Source organism: Rhinolophus sinicus, chromosome 18 (genome assembly GCF_057876585.1).
Source record: "Rhinolophus sinicus isolate RSI-liver-muscle chromosome 18, RSI-T2T, whole genome shotgun sequence".
NCBI lineage: Eukaryota > Metazoa > Chordata > Mammalia > Chiroptera > Rhinolophidae > Rhinolophus > Rhinolophus sinicus.
In genome coordinates this window covers 6,104,465-6,129,831 of record NC_142518.1, presented here as the reverse complement: position 1 = coordinate 6,129,831, position 25,367 = coordinate 6,104,465, and the positions used below count along the sequence as shown (strand labels likewise).

At 40.5% G+C, this 25,367-nt stretch overlaps 1 protein-coding gene across 4 annotated transcripts in view; it reads left to right on the top strand.

The window, feature by feature from the left end:
• ARHGAP6 (Rho GTPase activating protein 6) overlaps window positions 1-25,367 on the top strand; it is a 462,773-nt gene that overhangs the window by 404,794 nt on the left and 32,612 nt on the right. For all 4 annotated transcript variants that reach the window (XM_019746346.3, XM_019746348.3, XM_074323559.2 and 1 more), the window contains exons 4-8: window positions 7,019-7,275; window positions 9,186-9,381; window positions 15,269-15,324; window positions 17,848-17,998; window positions 19,006-19,154. In XM_019746346.3, the coding sequence (XP_019601905.3) occupies window positions 7,019-7,275; window positions 9,186-9,381; window positions 15,269-15,324; window positions 17,848-17,998; window positions 19,006-19,154 (809 nt within the window). The remainder of the gene's footprint in view (window positions 1-7,018; window positions 7,276-9,185; window positions 9,382-15,268; window positions 15,325-17,847; window positions 17,999-19,005; window positions 19,155-25,367) is intronic.

The window sequence follows — 25,367 nt, the reverse complement described above, 5'->3', positions numbered from 1 at the left end:
TCAACTGGTTGGAGCAAAATGTGACTTCAGCCAAGTTTATGGTTCCAATTATGATTCTGGCCAATCAGCTATGTATAAAGAAAACCTGGGTTGAGTAGCCATGGATAGCATCTCTAACGCTAACCAGCTGTCTGGCAAATCCAGATATTTAGGCAGGGCTAGTTGAATGAGAAAGAGTTTGGATTAGTTTACCATGACTACTGGAAAGAAACAGTCTCATTCTCATGGGTCACTGAAGATGAGCCATTCTCAGCATTTTTATGTTAGATCAGAGCTTGCTTATTCTTTGCCCGGTATGTTTTGGGAGTTGTTGACTCTCTTCATATAGTTTTGAGGCCCCTCCTATGTCGATTTAGGGAATTGACACTTTAGTGACTCTTTCAGAGGTATTTGTGGTCAATTCAAACTAATATTCATTGAGTCCACACAATGGGCACCTGGGCCCCATTAGCACAGTACAACTTTTTGTGCCTTGTTTCTATGGACCCATGTGAAATGACTGCTGAATGGCATGGTCATATGAGTGAATTTACATTTTATGGGACATAGTAAATGAATGTTGAGTAAGGAGAGCTGTGTGCCTCACCTAGAAGTTCTTTTATATAATGATTCAATTTCTGCTTAAAAGTAATGTAAGGCAATGCAACTGACGGTATAAAAAGAAGTGCATTGTGATCAGTATTGGATAAGACCTAGTCCACAACACCGATCCCAGATTCTACACTCGTATCTTGAACCATGACTAAAGGGTCATGACATTTGGTTCTTTGGACTAAAAGGAGATAAATAATTCTAAAGAATGGAAAACCAATGTTTTCCTTCCCTTAGAGCATGATTTCTCAACCTTGCGACTATTGACATTTTAGATTGGATAATTTTTGGTTGTCAGGGACTGTCCTGTGCATCGTGTGAAGTGTTTAGTAGCATCGCTGGCCTCTACCAACTAGATGCCAGTAGCACCACCACCAATCAAAATATCTCCAGATATTTCAAATGTTTACCTCAAACCATAGAAAAGGAGGGAAAATGCCTGTGATCCTTACCCCTGGCTACACATTTGAATAGTTTGTGGAATAATTGTAGGATAATTTCAATGTCCAATTCCCTACCCCAGAAAGTCTCATTCCATTGGTCTGTAGGGGTACTGGGTACAAGTAATTTTATAAACTACTAATGTACAACTTCTAAGATGACAACTCTGGTCCATATTCACCAGTCAACTCACCAAGGCATGTCCTATTACAGCAGAATCTGCTGCTGGAGTAATGAAGGCAAAGGGTGCTAACTCTTGTCCAGCTACCTGTCATTGTCTGATAAATTGTATTCTGTTTAATTGGCTCATGTGTTCTTGCCCTTAGCTTTAAATGAATATTAGTAGCCAGGTTAGCTTTCTTTTAATTAAAGTTTATTGGGGTGACAATGGTTAGTAAAATTACATAGATTTCAGGTGTCCAATTCTGTATTACATCATCTATATATCACATTGTGTGTTCACCACCCAGAGTCAGTTCTCCTTCCATCACCATATATTTGATCCCCTTTACCCTCATCTCCCACCCCCGACCCCCCCTACCCTCTGGTAACCACTAAACTATTGTCTGTGTCTATGAGTTTTTGTTTCTCATTTGTTTGTCTTGTTCTTTTGTTGCTTTCAGTTTTATATCCCACATATCAGTGAAATCATATGGTTCTCGACTCTTCCTGTCTCACTTATTTCGCTTAGCATAATAATGTCAAGATCCATCCATGTTGTTGCAAATGGCACTATTTCGTCTTTTCTTATGGCCGAGTAGTAGTCTATTGTGTATATATACCACATATTCTTTATCCAACCATCTATCGAAGGACACTTTGGTTGTTTCCATGTCTTGGCCACCGTAAATAAAGCTGCAATGAACATTGGAGCACATTTGTCTTTATGGATAAATGTTTTCAGATTTTTTGGGTAGATACCCAGGAGAGGGATTGCTGGGTCATATGGTAATTCTATTCTTAATTTTTCAAGGAACCTCCACACTGCCTTCCATAACGGCTGCACCAGTCTGCATTCCCACCAACAGTGTATGAGGGTTCCTTTTTCTCCACAGCCTCTCCAACACTTGTTACTATTTGTCTTGTTGATGATAGACATTCTGACTGGGGTGAGGTGATATCTCATTGTGGTTTTGATTTGCACTTCTCTGATGATGAGTGATGTTGAGCATCTTTTCATATGTCTCAGGGTAGCTTTCATAAACTAGAGATTTTACTCATGCTCTTCCTGCCACAGACCACCTTTTCCTTAGGGTAGTTCTCAGTGTTTATGGAGTACGTTAAAGAGGTCATTCAGACTGCTATTAGTAATGTGTTATCTTTAAAGTTGATGTATACTAGGATGATGATATCGGTACTGGGATTTCAATACTCATAATGTAGAATTTGGTGATTCTCAAGAAGTGCCCATCCAGGCTAGACTAAACAGAATGGGCATTTTTGTGGGAAATGTTTGAGTTCCCTCAACAGAGGGAGATGTATGTGTGCTTGCTTATATCACAACACAGTAGGAAGCCAGAATGCAAGCAAGCCAGGAAGGAAGGACCAGGGGAAGTAATTGGCTAGTATGCACTAGACCACTGTACTTTTTTCAGACAAAATCATATTTATATATTATATAAGCTCAGTGAAAACTTGGCAGTGTTTTATAAGGCTGCCCGGGGAGCTGGCTGGGGAAAAAAAGACAGGTCCCGATGGTTCCAAAGAAAAGACACAATGCCCATCCAACTAAGAGGAGAAATATCAGACTTTCATGGCAAAAGAGGTTTTCGCTTCTTTTTTAAAGTAGCTATGATATTTAAAAAGAAGATGCCCTAGGCTTCAGTGAAGCTTAATTCCATGGCAGCTTTTCTGAACATGAAGTCCTATCTACGTCAACACAGCCATTCTATGGATGTCCTGGGAACCGGGGTGTGAGAGGGCAGCACGCAGGTCTAACCCAATTGTAACCGTTCAGGTGATTTTCTGCCATTTGCATATTAGCATTTGAGTTCCTAACAGCTACACATGTGAAAAATGATAATCATTTGAATCCAAGAGTAAAAGAAGGAAAACAGGAAACTCTAAATGACCTCTTAGGTTAAGTCATCTAAAAATAAATACGAGCAGCTTATTAGAATCTAATTGCTTTCCCAATAAAGAATGATTCATTAAATGTTTGATATGCCACTATATTAATTGATTTAATCAGAATGAATCATGTCCCGTATTTTATTTAATTGCCTTGACATAATGTACAGCAGATCGTGTGACACTCCTGTGTCCATCCTGCCACTTAAGCAGTGCCCATATGACTTTTGATTTCCATGTGGAAACTAATTTAAGATTGCTGCTGGTTCAGAAAACATATTTCATGTAGGATAGTTCCAAGCCATTCGCTTCTCTTAATTAAATTTTTGGCAACCAAAGAGTATTTTTTAAAATATTAGAACGTCAGAAAATGTCTTGCTTCTGTCAAGAAGAGATCATTTTGGGGGGAAAGGTTTAAAAATAGCCACTTTGTTTCAGTTAATGTGTTTCCTAATCAGAGAACCAGGGGAGTGGATTTGATTGTGGCATGAGTCTGGAGATAGGTGCCCTCTCCACGGGATGTTTTCAGATTATGCCATATATTTATCGACATAAAATCTGGGGATTGCTCAGGTCTGGCACCTTTCTTTATACTGAAATCATGTCATGTCATGTTTTCTTGTTGCTGACTGTCTAAGCCAGTTACTCTATGTGAGCTGTGCAGTAGTATTATACAGGAATAGTTGATATGACTTTATTTTGCATCCTATTGTATAGCAGTAGAAAAGTCAAGCATCAGTTTTCACTATGTAGGAATTCTGAACGAAAATGTATTAAATGCTGTCATTGAGTGCTGTTACTGGAGGTTAGCGCACCGGGGAAGTGTGATCGGGGAGGAGCAAAAGGGTCTACCTCCACAGGAAAGTGTGGGCCACACTGCAGTGTAGAACATGAACTTGGGGTGGAGGGAGGTGGAATCACTTCTGGTGAGGACAAGGTCCAGGATGGGACAGAGGGAGTGGGTGAAAAAGATGGCATGCAGGAAAAAGTTAAGAGGGAAAGAGAAGGTCAAGGAAATGTGAGGCCAGAGAATCAGATGGGTCACCTAAGTAGACATGTAAGTCACCCAGGATGATGGCAGATTGTGGGGGGCGGGGTTCTCTCCATGAGTCCAAATCAGTAACAACAGAAGATAGCAAGGAGCTGGAGACGAGGGGAACCTTGCAGTAGCAGGTTTCCCTCACACAGTGGGAGAGTGGGATCTGGGACTTGTAGTGGGGAGCAAAGAGAATCACACGCCACCTCCTGACCCCATAGTTTGTGGAGAGGGAGAGTAGATAGCCATTACGAATGAGGACAGTGGGGAAGCGGTCTCCATACTGAACACATACCGTAGATAAGAACGTAATGCACATCGTTGCTGGCCTCAGAACAGTGAGTCTTGGGTAATGTCCTTATGGTTTTCAAAACCTATTATCAACTTTATTAGCCAATATCGTCCCAGGGTCTCCAGGTTCCTTTATCCCCCTAACAGAAGAGCTTTGAACCCCCAGATAAACGTGTGTGCCCAACACTTTACTCAGAAAGGAGGTTTTGCTCAATAGACTTGTGATGAATCCTCAGTTCCACAATAGCCGTAATTGTGAGAAGCAATAATATTCAAGGCATTCTGCCTAGAATTTTACAGACTAGACACGGCCACACAAGTTTAAATCATAGAGAGGTCTCCTTTCTGAAGCTTGTAAGCCCTAAGATAACACAACAAGAAACGAGAGAGACAACATCGGCACCCTACCTTTGAAAGAATAACAGCCAGGAAAGAAAGTCTACGAGAAATGAAACATCTGCTATAGGTGGCTATGTCTCTTGAATGGGAATAAAAGAGAAATAAAAATTGGGGAAGAATGACTTCATGTATTCCACCTGTTTAATTTGTATTCAATATGCCAATTTACAAGGTAGAGTGACAGACTTTCAGATATTAAAAATGACAGATGCCAAAGGAAACCATTTTTCTTGTTTGTTTCTTCCAGGGATATTAGAAATCTCTCAATGAGTCTTGTTGGTTTTCCTTGTATAGGAAACATGACTAGGAGAGGCATCAATAGCCCCCATCTCATATTCAATCCTGCTAGAAGGATGCCTGTATGGGCAGACACATGTCACTTGTCTTTTTTGCTGTTATTATCCCCTCAGCGTTTTTGTATATTCTGTGTAGCTGTCAGCCTTGCCATCCACATGTTTCTAGACTTGCCCCAACCTTTCTGAAGTAAGAATATTTGATTATGCCCACAGACGAGACAGTACTGGTTTACGTAGTAAATCCTGAGGTGCATAGCAGATGGCCTGGTATGGTCCCCTTTGGTTTCTAATTTTGCTAGTAGTGGAAGTGGCCTTTTGTCAGTAGTGGGTATTGGGTCTTGCTACACTCCACATGGATCACTCAAAACAAATGCTTAAATTATTTTTTTATGATCATATGCCACCTAGTTTGTTGATGGAGAATGGGAAGCACCCTCTAAAAATCTCAAAATGCTGAACCAAAATGCTGAAGTTTTAATTTTCCACTTCAAAACGAATTGCATGTTTTTATAGAACCAGAGGTACAGACTTTTCAAGTGCCATTTCTGCTTTTAATGTAGACTTGGCCATTGGCTCAGTGATGTTGAAAATGTTGCCATGGATCAAAGAAGAAAACCTTTAAGGCCTGTCTCCACCTGATTTAATGTTAGCTTTTTCTTTCAAAGAACAAACAACTTTAGAATTGTTTTCCCTTGATTGTTCTGGTTTTATTCGTACGGGTTATAAAAACAAGGGAGAGGCTAGACTCCAGTTTGCTGCTTCTAGGAGACCTAATTTTGAGTCTAAAGGAAATAATTCATTTAATTTAATTATTAATGCTTTTCAGCATGAATGTAAAATATTGCCAATAAAATGCCTGACCCTAAGGATCAATATTTACAGTGTATGTGTGTACAAATTACTACAGAGATCCAGAAAGCACGTGGATGTACAGCTCCAAATAAAGCCATAGAGTTCCATATTATGCTCCTTCCCCCAAATTGTCCTAACTAGAGGATTTAACAAATCATATCTGTGCCCTTCACCAGATATTGAATGGGGAACATCCACTTCCGCATGTGGCCAGCAGAATGGTTTGAGTACAGATCATGAGAGTGATAGACCCAACCCAGCTGATGGGTGACAGCATGTAGGGCTAAGGAGCACAATATGAAAGAGCAAGCTGCTTCCCCAGATGCTCCTCTGTCTCTCAGATTATCATTTCGTGTGCTGGCTCTTTTACTAGGAACTTCCAGGTGTAACCACTTAACTGAATTTCAGTCTTCGCTCCATGCATCTTTCTATTCTGGTACATAATAGACACTATTACACTTATTTACATATCCAACTCTGTGCTCCACCACCCCACCCTACCCTCGGAAGCTTTTAAGAGCAAAGGCTGGACCTACCTTTCATAAATCTTGTAATCCCCATTGCGTAATTTGACATGGTACACAGAAGGTGTTTAATAGGTGCCTGTTGAGTGAATGGAGAAGTGCAGAGTCTTTGGGGCCATGCCTTGTTAAGCTTTGGAGGCTCTTGAGACATATAAATTGAACACTAACAGTTTGCAACACTGGGCACTCATGATGATAAAATATTCCATACGTTCCATGAAAAACGTCACATTTCTCTATAAAGTTCTTTCCTTTAAAACGTACTTGAGATACATGGAGAAAAACTAGAGGCCTAGATTTCTAAAGCCTGCATTCTTGATACATATTGGCTTTCTCTGTTGAAACAGAATCTTTGACCACTCTGATAAATGAAAAAGTCATCTTCGCATTTTGACTGATCAGTCAATTCTTCTGCAGACAGTCATTTGAATACGTCTGCCCCGAGGTCTGAAACATGAGTGAGAGTCTTCACTGGTCCAGTCTTTCTCTGAAAGTGAATGTTTGTTCTTTGATTCCAGAATTCATCCCACAGGCATTTGGAATGCCCTTATCCCAAGTCATCGCAAATGACCGGGCCTATAAACTCAAGCAAGACTTGCAGAGGGACGAGCAGAAGGACACATCTGATTTTGTGGCTTCCCTCCTCCCGTTTGGAAATAAAAGACAAAACAAAGAACTGTCAAGCAGTAACTCATCTCTCAGCTCCACCTCGGAAACACCAAATGAGTCGACCTCCCCGAACACTCCAGAACCGGCTCCACGGGTCAGGAGGAGGGTGAGTTGGCCAATATTTTCTCTGTCGTCAATGCTAGGAAAACGGAAGATGTATAAGGTTATTTTTTGAGTCTTTGCTCATGTGAAAACTGAAAATGTCATTTGTGTCCAAGTATCTGTCAACAACTCCATTCAGGGAGAATTTGCATATGGCACCTGGCACACCCTCAAAGCCTTTCCTGGGTCCCTCTCAAAGCCCCTCCTTGGTTATCCACATGCCCCATGATCTCCTGAACATTCTACAGAATCACCATTGATCCCGGTCTATTGCAATCTTCTGTCGTATTACCAGACTTTCCCACGAGACTGTGAGGCTTGAGGGGAGGGCCAGGATTTTTTGTTAATCTCTTCGTCTCCAGCTTAGAACCATGCCTGGCCCAGTCAATTTGCTGCCGGTCTTCATAACCAATCAGATTTTTCCTTACCAATGGAACTTTCTTTTTCTCAAACATAATATTTCTTTCAAATCAATATTGGAACAATATGGGACCGTTTCTTAAGTGAGTACTGTGTTCTCGGCACTGTGCTATTATTGGTGTTCCCCATTTCATATTTCAAGCCAGGAAAGCTGAGCTTTCAGGCAAACTGGTTAGTGATGGGCTGAGTCCGTCGATAAACATCTCTGCAACTTCCTGGGTCACTGAGAAATCTTCTCCCGTCTTCCTCTCACCTAGAGGCCCTAAATCTTTGTTACCTCCAGCCAATGACTACTAGGTAAAACCGCAAGCACTTCTCGCTTAGAATCTTTAGTTCTCAATCAGCCCCTAATATGAGGACCTCTCCAAGATAAAGGGGCACTTAAGCCAGTGCTAGTTTTCAAGGCTTTGGCTGTGTTTCAAAATGAAGAAATGACAACATTGTGGACTATTTGAATTTGCATGATGGAATTGTTCTTTCAATCCTGTCATTCTCTCAGACTACAGAAACCACATATGGCAATAACAGCAAAACTCTACATTAGACCTTTCTGGGAATCTGGGGCCAGGCAATGGGCCTCCCAAATGCCCTCTCCTCTGTCCAGGCCTTGCTAGGACACCAGGAGCCAATAGCTTCCTCTGGCTGTTATAGACATGGTTGGTGCCCTGTTCCCTTGCCCTCAGCCTTTCCCATTCCCAGCACGCCAGCTATCAGCACCTCATCTATTTGCTGAGGGCTTTCTCTGGTGACCAGAAGAGCCCACCCATGCAGAGGACAGGCTGCAAGGACTTAGGCATTAAGGTCACCTCCCAACCCCAGACTTGGGGTATAAGTACCCCAGCTCCCTCACCCCTCAACAGGGATCGCTCTGGGGTGTTTGATCTACACTGTCCCCCAGATACCCCCTTGTAGTTGGACTCCAGCTGCCCACGGCGGTCAGAGGCTTAGTGACGCTGCCTTCGTGGCTAGTTTTCCTTTCTTATTTCCCCAATCCCCTGCAGGTGTCTCCTGGGACCGCTCCCCTAATCAAGCACTCTGTGCTGCTTCTGGGGGGAAAGCAAACTCAGACTGTTTTATGGAATCCTGCTATTTAAAAATCTGCTTCCTAGAGTCATGTTTGTGTGTTTTATTCACAGGACTTCTCTGACTTGACCTCATTCCTTGAGTATGTGATTGTTTCAAGGAACAAAGTGGTTGGGTCAAAATATTTTAAACATACGTTTGCCATCTCGTCTTTCATTTGGAAAATGCTGTCTGTTGTTGAAATTGTAACCTCCATTACCTTACCCTATGTCATGGAGGTTTTCTAACTTTTTCAAAAGGTGATTCCCCCCCCCCTTTTTAAATATATAAAGAGCACAATTAAATCAAGCAGTATTATTTCAAGTGTGATAAATAATCCTCGGCAAAAGTATTTATTGGATGGCATCTGAGGGAAGCTGTTTTGATTTTCTCTGTCTGGACTCTTTGTTCACGTCTATGTGTAATTTGCAGGGTGCAATGTCAGTGGATTCTATCACAGATCTTGATGATAATCAGTCTCGACTGCTTGAAGCTTTACAACTCTCCTTGCCGGCTGAGGCGCAAAATAAAAAAGAAAAAGCCAGAGATAAGAAACTCAGTCTGAATCCTATTTACAGACAGGTCCCCAGGCTGGTGGATAGCTGCTGTCAACATCTAGAAAAACATGGTAAGCAGACTTGTCTGTCAGCGAGCAAGTACTAAAGACTTTCATTGGTTCAAGCATCATTCATTTAAGCACGCATTTTAATTCTGTGTTCATTTGCTCAAACTCTGGGCCAAAGTTTCCTCTGTGAAGATAGTTGAGTGTTTGCTTAAGAGATTACTGGACTAACCAAGATTTGGGGGACAAAGATCTACTCGATGGCATTCAGACTGCCCAGACCCCAAGAGTCCTCAGAAGTGACCCTGGAGGTCAAGCAGTTTAGGGGAGAGGCAGATCTGTTGGACTGAGTCTGTCCCCAGAGCCCCCTTCAAACAGAGCAGAGCCACTTTTATCTTTTTTGTACATTGAAGTTACTCATAAGGCTTCCTTTAAAAAATAAGAGTCCATCTTCTTGAAAAAGAAGATTTGAAAACCATTCCTTAAGTGAAATGAAAATACATAGGTTTTGACAACAGGTTTCTGTATTGCTATTTGCATTTTTGTGGAAGGTTGTCCACTTAAAATTTCTTCAGATAACCCTTTTGGCGACTCCGTTCCAGTCAACATGTTGACTTCAAAATATTGTACATTTCTTTAAAAATGTAACTCAGATTTAGACTTGGCTCATCAAACTGCCATTTCCATAATGTAAATTTGTTTGCTATAATGTTAGCATGCAATTTGTGGACATAAGAAAAGTTTCTTAATTGCTTCCTTACCATAAAAATAGTATGCTGATTGTAATAAAGAAAAAAAGAAATAAAACAGCAAAGAAAATTCTGAGGCTATTATGTAGACAAAACATAACTACCGTTAACATTCTCATTTACTTCTTTCTAATAAAAATGGGACTTTATTAAAAATTAGTAAGGATATATCTAAATCTCTTCATCAACTCATTATATATGGAAATCACTTGATACAATATGGGTGAATTAATTAATGTGTATTGAAATTTTACTGGTTTATACAAAATTTTAATATATGTATGTGTGTATGTGTATGTGTGTGTATGTATTTATCTATCTGTCTCTTCTCCTTGGAAGGTAAACTGGAGGTCAAGGAAAAGGTCTTAGTCATTTTGATTTCTCATGATTAACACAGTGTAGATGTTCAATAAATATTGTTTGAACAGATTGTTTTTAAAGATAGCTTAGCAACTGAAGAGTTCAGTACTGTGAATATATAAATTCAGCCTCAATTTCACTATGAGGTAGAAAAAGAAGACACATACTTTTACAGTTATATTTTTCCCTATAAAGTATGTAGAGAGTGAACTGTGAGCATTTTAAAGAATTCTAAACAAGAAAATCCTACTCCAGTCATGCAAAAATCTAGTGCCAGTTTGAGTAATTGCTTTTGTGAAAGAAAACTCGGTATGCCTTCTGATTTTCTTTTTGAAAATAATGTATAATTTGTAAAATAGCATTTCCTTTAAGCTTACTGTTATTCAACATAGTGTTGGAAGTCCTGGCCAGAGCAATCAGACAAGAGAGAGATAAAAGGTATCTGAGTTGGGAATAAAGAAGTTAAATTGTCACTTTTTTGCAGATGACATGATTCTTTACATAGAAAACCCTAAAGACTCCACCAAAAAGCTATTAGAAACAATAAATGAATACAGTAAAGTTGCCGGCTACAAAATCAATGTACAAAAATCCATTGCATTCCTATATACTAACAATGAAATTTCAGAAAAAAGAAATGAAGGAAGAAAACACAAAACAGGGCAGTTGGCTTTCTTGTTTTGGAATAATTAAAATGCGGTTTAGGGCCTAAAGGAAACAAGGTGATGTGGGTGATCTTTCAAGGCCCCGAATCTGTTCCAGGTTTTTATGGTGTTTAGACCAAATGGCTCCAGAAAACTAAGAGACATGTTAAAAATCAAACAGATATAATCTTGGTCACTTTAAACCAATGAATAAAGAGCAAACAGCAAAAAACAATTCTTTCATAAGACTTTATTTGCCAGTTTTTGAGATGGGTAGCAAACAGTTTCATTCATGTTAGCCTTATAAGCATTTATCAAATATCTCTTCATTCTCTCCAAGATTGGTGTCAGACAATTATCTACACTCCATCTATATTTGTGTACATTCCCCTTCCCCGCTTAGATTACACCCCAATGCTGTCTATACTATTAAGTCAAAATTCCTTAACATCCTCAATTTCCCACTGTGGGGACAGAGCCCCAGAGAGCAGTTTCCAGGCTCTTGGTCTCACATAGAAAGGTGCTGGCTCAGGTAGTAAATGGCCATCAACTGTGACTGGATGGCCATCAGCTGTGGCTAGTTGGCCGTCAGCTATAACCAGTGAGCCATTGGCCACTAATATAACTGCCGTGGCTACGCTAGAAAAATGGGGGCCAGCAAGAAGATGGTGGCTGGCAAGCGCGCATTGCAGTTAGCACAGCGGACTACAGCTAGCGAGGGGAGTTGGTCAGTTGGCAGAAAAGCAGACAGCAGGTCGCACGTCGTGTGAACCCAGCCTCCAGTGAGACTATAGTGGTATGACTCCCCTACCTATGGCTCCGTGGGTGTTCCTTTTTGGCCTCACCATGTCCTGCGTTCTTATGTGGGGAGCGGGAGAAGAGACCCCGCAGGCCGCCCGGCACGACATCCACACATTTCAAACAAAAACCAAAAAAGCCCAGACAATGTAATGGAGAGTCGAATTCTGTTATAATTCTGAGATTTAGGCTGATTTTAGGGTGGAGCCTCCTGCTTATTATGCTGCCCTCATTACTTGAATTCCCTAAGCCTGAGATTCAGGCTCTCTAGGTCTAGTTTTCATTTCAGTTTCTGATGAAAAGGAGAGAAAGGTGATCACGTCAATTTCTGGGACAGGACACAGAAAGGTCACGTTTCTTTGCCAGATCTATGCCTTTTTTTTATGTACACCTGTTTTTATCAGTGACTGTCTTAAGTCCAAGTTACTGAATGCCTAGACTGTATCTTCTCTTTGAGGAAAATCACTGTGAGGATTATGTCAGAGAACAGCATTGCTGTCTGAAGAATGCCATTTGCTCTACCTAAAAAAATGCAAATCAATAAAAAATAGTTTTTCAAATTTAAAATAGATTATAATCAGTGGAGATACATACAAATTATAGCAATCGATCACTAACTAGTTTTTTTTTTTAAATCACTGTCATTTTTCCTGAGTGGAAAAGTACTATAATTGAGGAAATAATGTCTTAGAAATGGGCATTTCGGAACATCCTGGAGGAATTCAGCCAAATGAAGAGTTCCACCTGTGTCAAAACTGCCCTTAAGTGATGTCTCATGTAAAAACATCAACTATTGGGAAACCATCAGAAAATAAGAAAATAAATGTGGCTCAAATTAAAATTGCTGAGACCTACTATTATATGAAAATGTTCTGTTTTGCACAAAGAAGGCTCGCTCAGTTCATTGAGGGCCTATTTCTCCTTTTATATAATAGTCGATGCCAGATATGATTCTGAGTATTTTATCGTCTGAAGTAATTTGAGTCATTGTATAACTTTTGAGGTAGATTCTTATTATGCTCATTTTGCAGATGATGAAATAGAATTCTGGATTTGATTATAATGGCTTGATTATCTTGTTTTCAAGCTCCCAGAGAAGTAGAAGCGATATATTAGTCTGGGAGTTGGACTCAGTTATGAGGCAGACACATTGATAGCAGCACCAAGGAGGGAACAAAAGTCATTTGAACACAGATACAGATACACAGCAAAATCCCACTCAAGAGCCGAGCACCAAGATAAGTAGCCTCTCATCATAACGGTCTCAAATTACTCTGGAAATTCGGAACACCACTTATAAGATACAGAAATGATCATTGGGGTTCTTATAGATGTTATCTTTTCTAACTGAAAAACCCTGGAAAAACAACTAAAAAAGTCTTAACACATAATGTGGCAAGACCCTAAAGTAAATATGCAAAAAGATATCCATTTCCTATATAAGAGCAATAACCAGTTATGTACTATAACAATAAAATAATTCATTCATATTAATATCAAAAATATAATATACCTGTAATAATATCTGTAATAAGAAGAAACTTCTTTGAAGAAAACTGCAAAGCTCTCCCGAGAGATATAAAACACGACTTAAGCAAATGAAGATGTTTACTTTGTTTCTGGATGGAAAGAAATAATGTTATAAAGATTTAAATTTTTTCCAATTTAATTATATACTGTACCAGTCAGAACTTTTTCAGTGGCAAGAGAGAGGAACGCAGATAAAACTAGATTAAGTAAAGCACCCTCCCCCAATCCTATTTATGTGCGGCAAGGCTGAGTACTATATCCAGACTCAGTCACAGCTGGATCCAGGGTTCAAATGACGCCATGCATGCATAAACCTGCTGGCTTTACTCTCAGACCAGCTCTCTTCATGTGGGACAGAAAGGACACTGGCTGCTCCAATCCAGCTTCACCCTCCTAAGTGATTATCCCCAATGAAGAGGAAACGAGCCACCAATGAAAGAAGCAATGTAGCTAATGAGCATGAGTGGCCACGATTAATGGCTTGCATAGGAAAAGAAGAGCCACTCCGTCGTTCTGTGCCCCCGAAGGAAATACCTCATATCTCTTGGGAAGTGCTCCAATAAACCAAACATGAACCTGAGAAAACTCTGGCTGTAACTCTCCCTTTAGTGGAAATAATGGGGAGAAAGGAACATAAAATGACACCACGGAGTGTCCAAATCCAGCCGGTGGGGAAGTCTACTGCGGAACACCAATGCCCTTTCTTCATCAAACCAATTCTGAGGGGATGTATCCGTTCAGAGACTAAAAGGCACATGGACCACTCCCAGTTTCTGAACTTCTGTGAATGTTGTCTGGAAATCTAATGATATTAAGGAGCTAATTGGAATTTCTAATGTGGGATTTTGATGACATTTGTTTATTTTAAGAGACCTAATTTTTTAGAGCAGGGTCGCTCAGCCTCGGTGCTACTGACATTTGGGGCTGGATAATTCTTTTTTATGCATTGACCCTATAATCCCACTTCTAGGACATGATCCTAAGAAAATCAGAAATGTGAACTAAGACCTATGTACAGAGTTGTTCATAATAGGGTCATTTATAATACAAAACAAGTGTGTGTATGTTGGGGAGACCTATATGCCATGCACAGGGGAATATGAAGTGACTTGTGACACATTCATACAATAGAGTATTTTGCATTCATTTTAAATGACATTTCCAAGGAATTTTTACTGGCATAAAAATCCTTGTGGCATAATATTGAGTCAGAACAGTAGTATTCTCTATCTATCTATAGATAGATAGAGAGAGAGAGAGAGAGAGAGATACAGATGGATCTATAGGTAGATAGTTGATTGACAGATAGATAATAGATGAGATAAATGATAGATAGATGATAGATAGATAGATAGATATAATGGATATGGATAAAAATAAACCAAGCTATTAAGAGTGATTATTTCTGTATAATGTATTTTTCAAAGTATATTATTTTTTATGTTTTTCTGCATTTTATGGATTTTCTTTAATAAGTACCCATTTTAATTATTATCAGGAAAACCAGAAATGTCTATTTTAAAAATTGATAAAGAGCTAAAAATCCATATGAAATTCATGTTTAAGTAATTATCCTGAATAATGAGAGAAATTGGTACATTATTTTTCTCACATGGAGGTGTGGAAATACATGTCACGCGAAAACATTTTCATCAGGAATGTCCACCACCAAATGCTACTGCTGCTATAGCGTGACCTGTAGGTTCCCAGAGAAGAGAGCGGGGTATAAATAAGCTTTTGTGCATGCAGTCAAGTTACGATTGCCCTGTGTATTGTAACCCAGTGATGGCCTTCTGTTCTACTTCTATTTTCATTTCCTGCAGAGTTTCAAGCCATCAAACAGGACTGTTGATTTTGTTTGCTTATTTGCAGGTCTCCAGACAGTGGGGATATTCCGAGTTGGAAGCTCAAAAAAGAGAGTGAGACAAGTAAGTGAAAAGTGAAGATTATATTGTCCGTTTCACTGACTTTTAATTGAATGACCTCATGCCAAGTTCAAGCTTATGCAAATTCATTTCTAAATAGCTTTTCTGTACCCTCCCACCAATTATAGTATAATTGAGTCCCAAGAGGTAAAAGGCAACAACTCAGAAGCTCAAAAATGTTTCAATCGAGTTAGGATCAAACATTTAAAAGCAAAACATCCAGACGTGTCCATGGCATGTGCAGGCAAACAAAATTTATAAATATCTATTTATAAATATTTTATTGAAATCTTAAAAGCAGGAGATTCAGAGAGTACCTAATAAGTAAGTGATAAGAAATAGAAAACAATTGTATAGCACCCATTTTTACTAAAATGCAGTGTGAACAATGCCATTAATATTCTCTTCATAGAAGATGCTATGTATATAGCTTTACTTTCTCGAAAATAAATAACTCTTATGAAGTTTCCATAGAATCATTGATCCCCAATTCATTTTTTTTATATAGGGACTGTACCCTTGGTTTCCTTCAGCACTGTGCTAACATTCTCACAACAGAAGTTTGATATTAGAGCTACAACAATAGGTCCCTGTGATCAGGCATGTATCTGTGTTCATGATGGCTTCACAAAAGCAAACCGTCCTTTGAGAAAAGAATTCATTTGTTGGCATAAAGAAAATGAAAATGTTCAAAAAAAAAAAAAGAAAATGAAAATGTTATTTTCCCTTTGTTGGTTCCAGGAGAAAGAAACAAGGAACTCAAAAATGAAGCCAAATCAAAATAGTTTTTAGTTAGAGGAAGGTGAACAAATGACATTTTTTTCATATTATTGAAACTAACTGAAATAAATGCCTCCTCATTTATCTTTTTTGTCAAGATAAGAGGAGCTTTCAAAAGAAGTATGTTTTCTGTTTGGTTTATTGGCTGGTTTTTATTTTTAATAGTCACGCAAGAGACTATTGAACTCCATTCACAACAGGACTCTCAGAAAAAAAGATCTCATAGTGACATTTCTTAAGCTTCTCACCTGTGCGGAATTGGAGAATATTTTCACAAACATTATCTCATTGAACTCACCCACCAGCTGTAAAAGTAACCTCTTTCAACCACTTCTTTTGAGGATTAGAGAGATTAAAAAACTGAAGTCAAGATCACACAAATTAGCCAGTGTTAAGTTCAAGACCAGTGTTAAATTCAAGATCACGCAGTTTAGACCAAGCTCTTTCCCCAGTCCATTCTTTCTGCATGTGTGTGTGCTCAGAAAAGAAACATGGTGTGTTTGAATGATCACAAATAGGAGTGGCACCAGTGGAAGTCTTCCTTCTGGCTGCCTGATGCCCACTAATGAGAAATTGCCTGGAATCGATGGGCCATTCAGGACAGTAAGGGGCATTCTCATCAGATGGAGAGGTGGTGAGTGTTAGAAATGACTTGCTAATTATATCTGGATCCAGCAAAGGAAAATCTTTGCGTGGAGATCATCTAATAAAAATGTACTTAGTGCTTATTTAGACTTAGATTTCAGGTATGAGATATGCTGCAACTTACCATGTTGTCTTGTTGTGTCCCTTCTTAGTGCCAACACTTTTCCTTCAAAATAATTGCCACAGTATTAAGAGTTAATTAATCATTTGTGGGATTACCAATTTGTTATCTGTGTCTCTATCAGCCTGAGAGCTGGAGGAGGGGAAGGATTTTGCCTCTTTATTTGTCACCATGGGCCTAGTACACAGGAATTGTGCAGCACATCTTTGTTGAATGAGTGGGTGATGAATGATTGAACACGTGAATGCTTACAGAAGTTTACTGCGTAGAGTAGATTCATGAACTCATGTAATTATTTCTGCAGCACAGAACAATACATAAGGGAAGCTGAGCTGTCAGCGATGAAAGTAGGGTGGCAGAATTGACTCCCCTCTTCTTGCTGTTGTGTTTTCCTGCTGCTATAAATGCTAATAAACCTAATATAATGATTTGAGGCAGGGAATCCTTGAGGGAATTGTTAATAAGGGTACTTTGACAAGTCTAAGCCAGCTCTTATTTAGTTATTGTCGTCTTTCAAGCCTTAGTCACGAATGGCTCATCAGGGTTTTTAATTTCATTGTTTGCAGAAAAATCTCTTTGCCTTCTTGTTGAGTATTTCTCTAGGATGTCAACATTACAACATGGTAGGATTGCTGACATGCAAAACTGCTATATGATAGATTAATTCTTCCCTCCCACATTTATAGTTGACCTAACCCCTTAGCTCTTCCTCCCAACCTTCCAGGTGTTGTTAATGAGCCCTTCTGCTTGCATCATTAAAAGTAAACCCACAGATACTTTAATTTAATAATGCATTGAAAATATGTCTATAGTCATGGCTGGGTGGCATAGACTCTGTAGACCAAGGTGACATGTTGCGAGCTTCTCCTCTTTGGGTCTGTGTCAATACCAGATGCTGCAAGTCACAGCACTTCTTTTGCTGGGCACTGAACGTAGAGGTATGGTGTATGAGATTGCCACTTGAACTGTTATTTTTCCAGTTACGCGAGGAATTTGACCGTGGCGTTGATGTCTCTCTGGAGGAAGAGCACAGCGTTCATGATGTGGCTGCCTTGTTGAAGGAGTTCCTGAGGGACATGCCGGACCCGCTTCTCACCAGGGAGCTGTACACAGCTTTCATCAATACTCTCTGTGCGTAATACAGCCATTAGCAGGAATATGTCCTTGAATTACCGGATGTCCAGCTCACTCATCAAAACCTTGTACATGTGTTTCCAGATAACGTTTTTGGTCCTTATTTATTAGTCTCTAATGAGTGGGCTATTTGGGGAATTTTCTGAAATTTACCCTGGGGAGAATTAGCAAGAAGAAAGTTGCAAGAGAACAAAGGGAAGTAGCCAAGAAGAATTTGGTATGCTTTCAGATGACCCTAGGACAGTAGAAAGTGCTCTGAAGTAACAGCAAGAGTTCACATTGAGTCTGTGCCGAAAAATGAGCTTTTGCATTTCTGGTATAAGGAAGGGGGAGCCGTAGGAATCCAGAGTAAGAAAAGGGGGCTAGGCAACATTTCAGGAAAGCAGGATGGCATAGCCCAGTACCAGGACTGTCACTGTGGCTGCTTCAGAGCCATGGAGGAGAACAGGAGGAGGACTAGGCCAGAGCTGTGTCAGCCTCCATGTCTTTCTTCCTCCAACGCTACAATTCCAATAGGATTGAAAACGAGAGAGAAGACACCGCGCACGTGCTGTGTCTGGGTTATGGCCAACAAAAATCCCTTGTATATTGCTCAACAGAAAGGGCCTCAAATCTGTTTTAAAAAACACAAATTTTAAAATGTTCACCAATTCTCAGTCATTGTTAGTCAATATTTACTAAAAATTAAAAACTGCAATCCGTAAAGTAAATGATGTGTAATCCAGGGAACGGAGGGAGGAGAAAGTAAGGGAAATTCAATGACCTTTCTAACCTGGATTCTAGTGCTTTTTCTAGATGTAACATTTGCCCAGGTCTACTCTTGATATCCTTCTTAGAAACTTGCTGCCACGTTGCTAAAGCAATGGCAGAGTAGATGGAGGAATAAAATGTGACTCGCCTTGATAATCCCTTTCGGAACACAGTTGAGAGGGGGCCTCTTCTCTGAACGTGAATTGCATGAGCCCCACGTTTACTTACTTAGCGCCTCTTTTTGCCTTGCTTAGTGTTGCAGCCAGAGGAACAGCTGGGCGCCTTGCAGCTCCTCATCTACCTTCTGCCTCCCTGCAACTGCGACACGCTCCACCGCCTCCTGCAGTTCCTGTCCATCGTGGCCAGGCACGCCAATGACAATGTCAGCAAAGATGGGCAAGAGGTATGCACCCCTCTGCGGCCGCAGATGCTGTGACTCCTCCTGTTTGCTATTTTGAAAGGGCAAACCATCAATTTGGTGAAACGTTTCACCTGGAGGAAATGACACTCCCCTTTCCCGACCGATCTGTCTATGTAGGAAGAAGAACGAATGCAAGGTTTTCTCTGGAGGGACAGTTCCTAAGAGCACATAGGCCACTAACCTCCTATGTTTCAAGGATGCTTCTAAATGAGGCTGTAATTTTCCATAATGATGCTTTACCCCAAGACCTCGAATTTCCATTTGTGTCAAGAAGACAAACAGTGAGCTACAGAGGTGCTTACAATCATGAAAAAATGGAGTCATGGAGATGGGGGGAGATTGCTGTCCTTGTAGTTCATTTGTTCTTCCTCTCTAACTTGGAGCCCAAATGTGATGTCACCTCTTTATTCTTCCAGTTTATTCCTGGAGCTCCCATCTGCCCTATAGCTTGAAGTCTCTAGTACCTTCTTTTTGAGAGGTCCTTTCTCTCCTTAACACCCCTTCCCCCAAATATGGACTGGCTTTGTGCAATGAAAGGTTAGTCCTGCTTCCAAACCAGGTATATAGGGAACTAGAAGGTGTGCTCTGCTGACCATTGCCATGCATCTCGATGCCACATGGTGCCAACTGCTGAATTCCCATGGACCCTTTTGGGGTGTTCTTGTTGAACCTGGTCCCCACTCAGGCCCCAGTGTGACCACCCTATCTAAGGTTTTAGGCTCCGGTTTGCTTTGGTCATACTCATCCACTTCAAGGCAATTTTAGGTTTCACCCTTGGATGAAGGAAATGCTGGCCTCAATTTTAGGTGATGTTTTATTAATACCTATTTAATCTTCACCTTAACAAGAAACCTGTTTCCCTTTTTGATACCATGAAGTCAGACTTCTCCTTGACGTTGGATGCCCCCAGGAGATCTCAGATCCTTTAATATGCTAACATGCATCATAAATCAACACGGGTGGGGGGTCAAAGGCATTCCAAACTTAACCACAGAAACTTTAAAAAAAAATCCTTGTTCAGCAGAACTCAGCTGTATTGTAGATTCAGTTCTGTGTTTGCCAAATTTCTTTCCCCAAAATCATGGTCATATATAATGTTTTCACTTTAATCCACAAAGGCAATTCTGCATTTCTTATCCTCATCCTCCCTATCGGTATGAGAATGTAAGTTTCCTGAGTTAGCCATTTATCTCTATGGTAGTTATAATTAGTGAAACCTCTGCTGGCTTCAGGTTTCAGAATATGGCACTGACAGCTTGTTTCAGCAGACACAGCTCTTTGATGGATACACTATAATTCTCATAATTGACACCCATCTGGGTGTCATCCTTTATTGACTATAGATATAACAGAACCTGTAGAATCATCTGCCTAATCATGGGGTAAACGCAGAGCCCTGTCTGTGTTCCTAGGTATGTCGATTGCTTCTCTGACATTTCTTAAGTACTGTGTGAGGGGGAGAAAATCGGGTCTTAGGTGATTAAGACATCATTGAGGAAAGCAGAAAGTCCAGTTGAACTCAATCTTGCTTTTTTAGAATCATTTTCAGGCACACTTTTTCAGTCCAAATGCAGAACGAGACTCCATTGCCTATGCCAAAGAGAAGGAAATATTCTTGGATAGGCACAAATGAAATTTAGCATGCTGACGTACTAGCTACCGTTTTTGTATCTCCCACCATGTCCCAGCTATGTGCTAGGGGCTTTATACATTATGGTTAATCCTCCATTACACAGAGAGATACCATTGCCCCTATGTTTCAGAGGTGGAAACTGAGGGCTAGAAGGGTTAAGTCACTTTCCCAGTGTCCCACAGGAAGTATCCACTTATGGTTGTGCATTTGTGCATTTCACAACTCTGGGGAAGGTGCCATGTACCTCAGTCACTGTAGCTATGCGGAGTTATCGGGACAATGTCCCAGCAGGAGGCAGTGAACTATCTTTAGAAAGGGGCTCCTTTTTCTAAGTCCCATGAAGTTGACATGTTGGATAGTGGTCGGGTCAGCCCTGTGGGTAGTAAAGCTCCAGCTGTGCCTCAAACCCAAACCAATCTAACTTACTAAGAACAAAAATATAGAATAGGAAGTAGAAAAGGCCTACTAATCTAGTTCAGGTTTTAGTTCAGGGTTTCCCAGCCTCCCTATGATTGACATTTGGGACTAGGTAATTCTTTGTACTGGGAGCTACCCTGTGTATTGTGGGATGCTTAACAGCATCCCTGGCCTCTACTCACTTGATGCCAGTAGCAGCTCCTCCCCACCCCCACCCTAGTTGTGACAACCAAAAGTGTCTCTAGACACTGCCAAGTATCCTGTGGGGGCTGGGAACAGGGCAAAATGACTCCTAGCTGAGAGCGCTTGGTAGCTTTATAACTCACTATCCATGTGTTCTTGGAGAAATCTATTCACCTTCCTGAACCTGAGTTTCCTAATCTAAACTTTGGGAATACAAATTCTTCAACTGGCACTGCACAATGGTTGGGAAGACTAATTACTATAAAGAATATGAAAATATCCTGATAACAGCAAAGTTGTACAAGGAAACAAGAGGTTACAAGGGTTTCTATTACAGAGAGTCTTGACTTAAACCTTGAATCAAAATGAAGGATTCGGAACCAAAAATTAAAGCACCAGGGGAAATATGAGGAGAGCATTGCTTCTGTGAAGTGATTACAGGAAAGCAAGTAGCCCATGCAGCCATCTTGGATTGGAGTAAAGGCTACGAAGTGGGAAAGTACTGGTGAGGTATGAGGGAAGATTGACCTATGTTCATAGAGTAATGAATGTCTCAGTAAGGAAGTAGGTGGTTGGTTCTTTTAAACCCTGAATCTTTGGAAGGGTTCTACTAAGGTGGTATAATCCATGTTATAGATTGGTTAGAGACAGGGAGAGAATAAGTTAGGAAGCTTTTGTATGAATAGCAATGTGGAACACAGAAATTCACATTCAAATTATTTCCATGTAAGAATGGCCTTGGTTTTGAGTCACGTATGCCCTAGGCACCTACCCTGAGTTCTTCTAAACCAGTGAGCGCTGTTCAGGAATTTTCTAATTACTCTTCCTGGATGCTGTGGCATCTAGGAGGTGGAGGTGGTCAGGACATGAGGCAAATGTAGAATTAGGGAGTGCAGTGCTGAGTCACTGCTCAACTTTAGAGAAGAAGTGATGAACATGGGCCAGAAGAGTTAGGAATGGCTTCGTGGAGGAGACTGAATTTAAACTACACATCAAAGCGTGTGTAGGAATGAAGTAAAGGGTGTGTAGGGGTTGAATAAACAGATCACATAAGCCCTACATAGAGATGGGAGTTAGCTGAAAACCCCTTCCGGTAGAAGTTAAGAGTAGAGGGATAGGAATGAGAGAGGTTCTTTGTTTATTATTTTTTCAGTTGTTTTGGCATGAGCGGGTAGAGAATACAGAATAGGCAGACGGGAATGAGCAAAAATTAAACTGGACAATATGATCAAGAAATAAAGCAGTTTTCAAATTTTTGTCTTATCTATTTGTTAGTTTGTGTTAGATGTGTTATCTATTTGTTGGCTAGTTGTTATGGATTGGAACATGGAAGAAAACTGAACCAGAATGTTAAGAAGCTTGGAGGCTCCCACAGGCTCTGCCAGCGCCTTGCTACATGACCTTGTATTTATAAAATAGAGGAAGAGGAAGGAAAACAGCATTGGAGTGGGGGGTTCTGAGCTTCCTCCTTTATAAAATGAACATAATATTTCCTTTCTAATGGGTGCTTAAAATCCAATGTATCATTAATTAATGGGATCTTAAAGGTTTCTAAAAGAAGAGTATGAGAAAAATTGTTGACTAGTCAATCAGTGCTTTTCTGGGGGATAATAGTGGGATTTTATCAAATTATGGTGTTTTTCTATCTTGTGTTTGTTTTCTTTTGTTCCATTTTGTCTAGTTTGCTATTTGCTTTGCTCCTTAGGGGAAAAAAGAAATTCCCAAAGTAAAAAAGATTTCATTTGTTCTAGAAAGAACATTACAGGGACATAATTAAAACCTCTTGAGCATTGGTTTTTCAGGTTGTCCAAGAACCCTCTGGCATTGCTTGGGAAATGTGGTGTGAATATACACTTTTTGGTGAGTTTGTAGCTAGCCTTTACTTTTCAGAGTCTATGAGGCAAAAAAGAAGTTATGAGCCACCAAAGTAGAGGCAGGATTACTGACCTTTGAGGAGAAACATGCCTCCAGGAAGTGAGAGGTTGGCTTTGGAACTGCAGCAGGATCAGTGCCTCGCTCTCCTCACCCTGGTCCCAGCCCTGCCTTGAAACTAGTTGTTCCGTTTCCCCGTGCTATGACACAGTCTGTCACTCAAGAGTGAACAGTGGGCGGGGTGGGGCTGTGGTGAAAAAGGTGGGGCTGCCTGGAGCCAGGCCGCCAGCTTAGCTTCCACCACCTCCTGGCTCTGGGCTCTGGGCGTCACTTCCCTGTCTGTAAAAAAGGACAACGGCAGCAGCTGCTTCACGAGCTCCTAGTGAGAAAAAATGGAAACAGCCCGTGGAAAGCCCTGAGCCCAGTGACTGTACATGCTAAGCTTTTAATAAAGGAGCTATTCATATTAGGTGTAGAAATGAGCTAGAATGCTTATTTTGTAGACATAAAAATTGTCCTTGAATTGGCTGGCTAATAATTAAATAATTAACTGGCCCCAAGGGCATGTTATATTCCCTAGACATAGCCATGTATATGCTGAGACATGGGGAGCGAGGGTGAAAGCTGTCATGAACAAGTCTCCAACTTAAAAAAAAAAAAAAAAAAAAACAGTAAAAGAAAAACAAAACCAAACAGCGTTAACAAACCACAGCAGCGTGGTCTGCAGCTGGAATCTATGTGCAATGTTACAGACGGATTGTATTGCATTCCCAGAATAGCACCAGGAGAAGAGAGCGGAAGAAGTTCTGGATTGTCCTTGTACTAAACATTCTTTTCAAAGAAAACAAAATCTTCTATTTGTTACTGTTTTCAAAAGGAGAAAGCCCTGATATTTCTTTAAGAGGGGAGGGGGAAGCATTCCAAACGCCTCTGAGTTCTAGAGGGATGGATTTGGAAATGGCACACATTGCATTTTATCCTTAGCCATGAATTTGCAGGAAGAGAAGTGAAAAATAAAATGAAAACTTGTCAAGTTTTATTTTATATCTGTGAAATAAAACAGAAAAAAAGTAATTGAACAGTCATACATAAAGGGCACTTTCTTGAAAATTCCCAATGTTTACCACGTGAAATCATTTCACGTGGCGGCAAACCTGAAACCAGCCTCACCTTCTAAAAATAACTTCCCAGGCTGGGATTGCAGGGCCAGGTAGCCACCAGCTCAAGCCTCCACAGGACAGGGGTGGGACTCTGGAGGCTTTGTCCTGGCTGTGAATCAGGACTCTTGAATTCTATGCTGGGCACCCAGGTGCCTCTCAAAGGCTCTGCAGATCTTCCCAGGCAGAGGATCCCCACCAAACAGCCAGTTCCCATATTTATCCAGGAATTCCGAAATTTTCAATATCAATAAGAGAAATAAAAATTTGCCTAGACCAGTGATTCTCAGCCAGGGGCAATTTTGCCCCACCCGGGACATGTGACAATGACTCTCACCTGGCCCTTGCCTGCCTTTCCTGCAGACTCCTCTGCCACACCGAGCTTCCTGGGGTGCCTAAAGGCATCTGACATGTTTTTGTCTTTGCATATGGTATTCTTGCCATGGAAATTTGCCTTCTGCCCCAGCTCCTCTGCTTTTTAGCCTAGCAAACTCTGTTCTTCCTTCAAGATCTTGTGCAAATATTGCCACCTCTTTGGAATGTCCCTGAGGCCTCCAGACTTGATAGCTTCATACTTTGTACTCACTACTTGTAATTGAAAAGTTGAGTTACCCTCTAGAATGTGAACACTTTAAAATAAGGACTGTGTTGTGATCATTGTCAAAAATTTTAAATAATTAGATCCATGAAAAATGCCTAACCTATGGTAGGTGCTAAGTGGGTGGATTAATGGAGAGATGATAGATTGATGGTGGAAGAGATAGATGGAGAGATGGATGGATAAATAGATAGATAGACATCAATATTTTTAAGAGCAGACAATAGAAATTGTATATAGTACCAGTTTCACAATAAATAGCTCAGAGTTGTAAAACTTTACTCAATATGCTGTTGAAATGACCACTGCACAATGAGCTTCAATTCAAGATATGA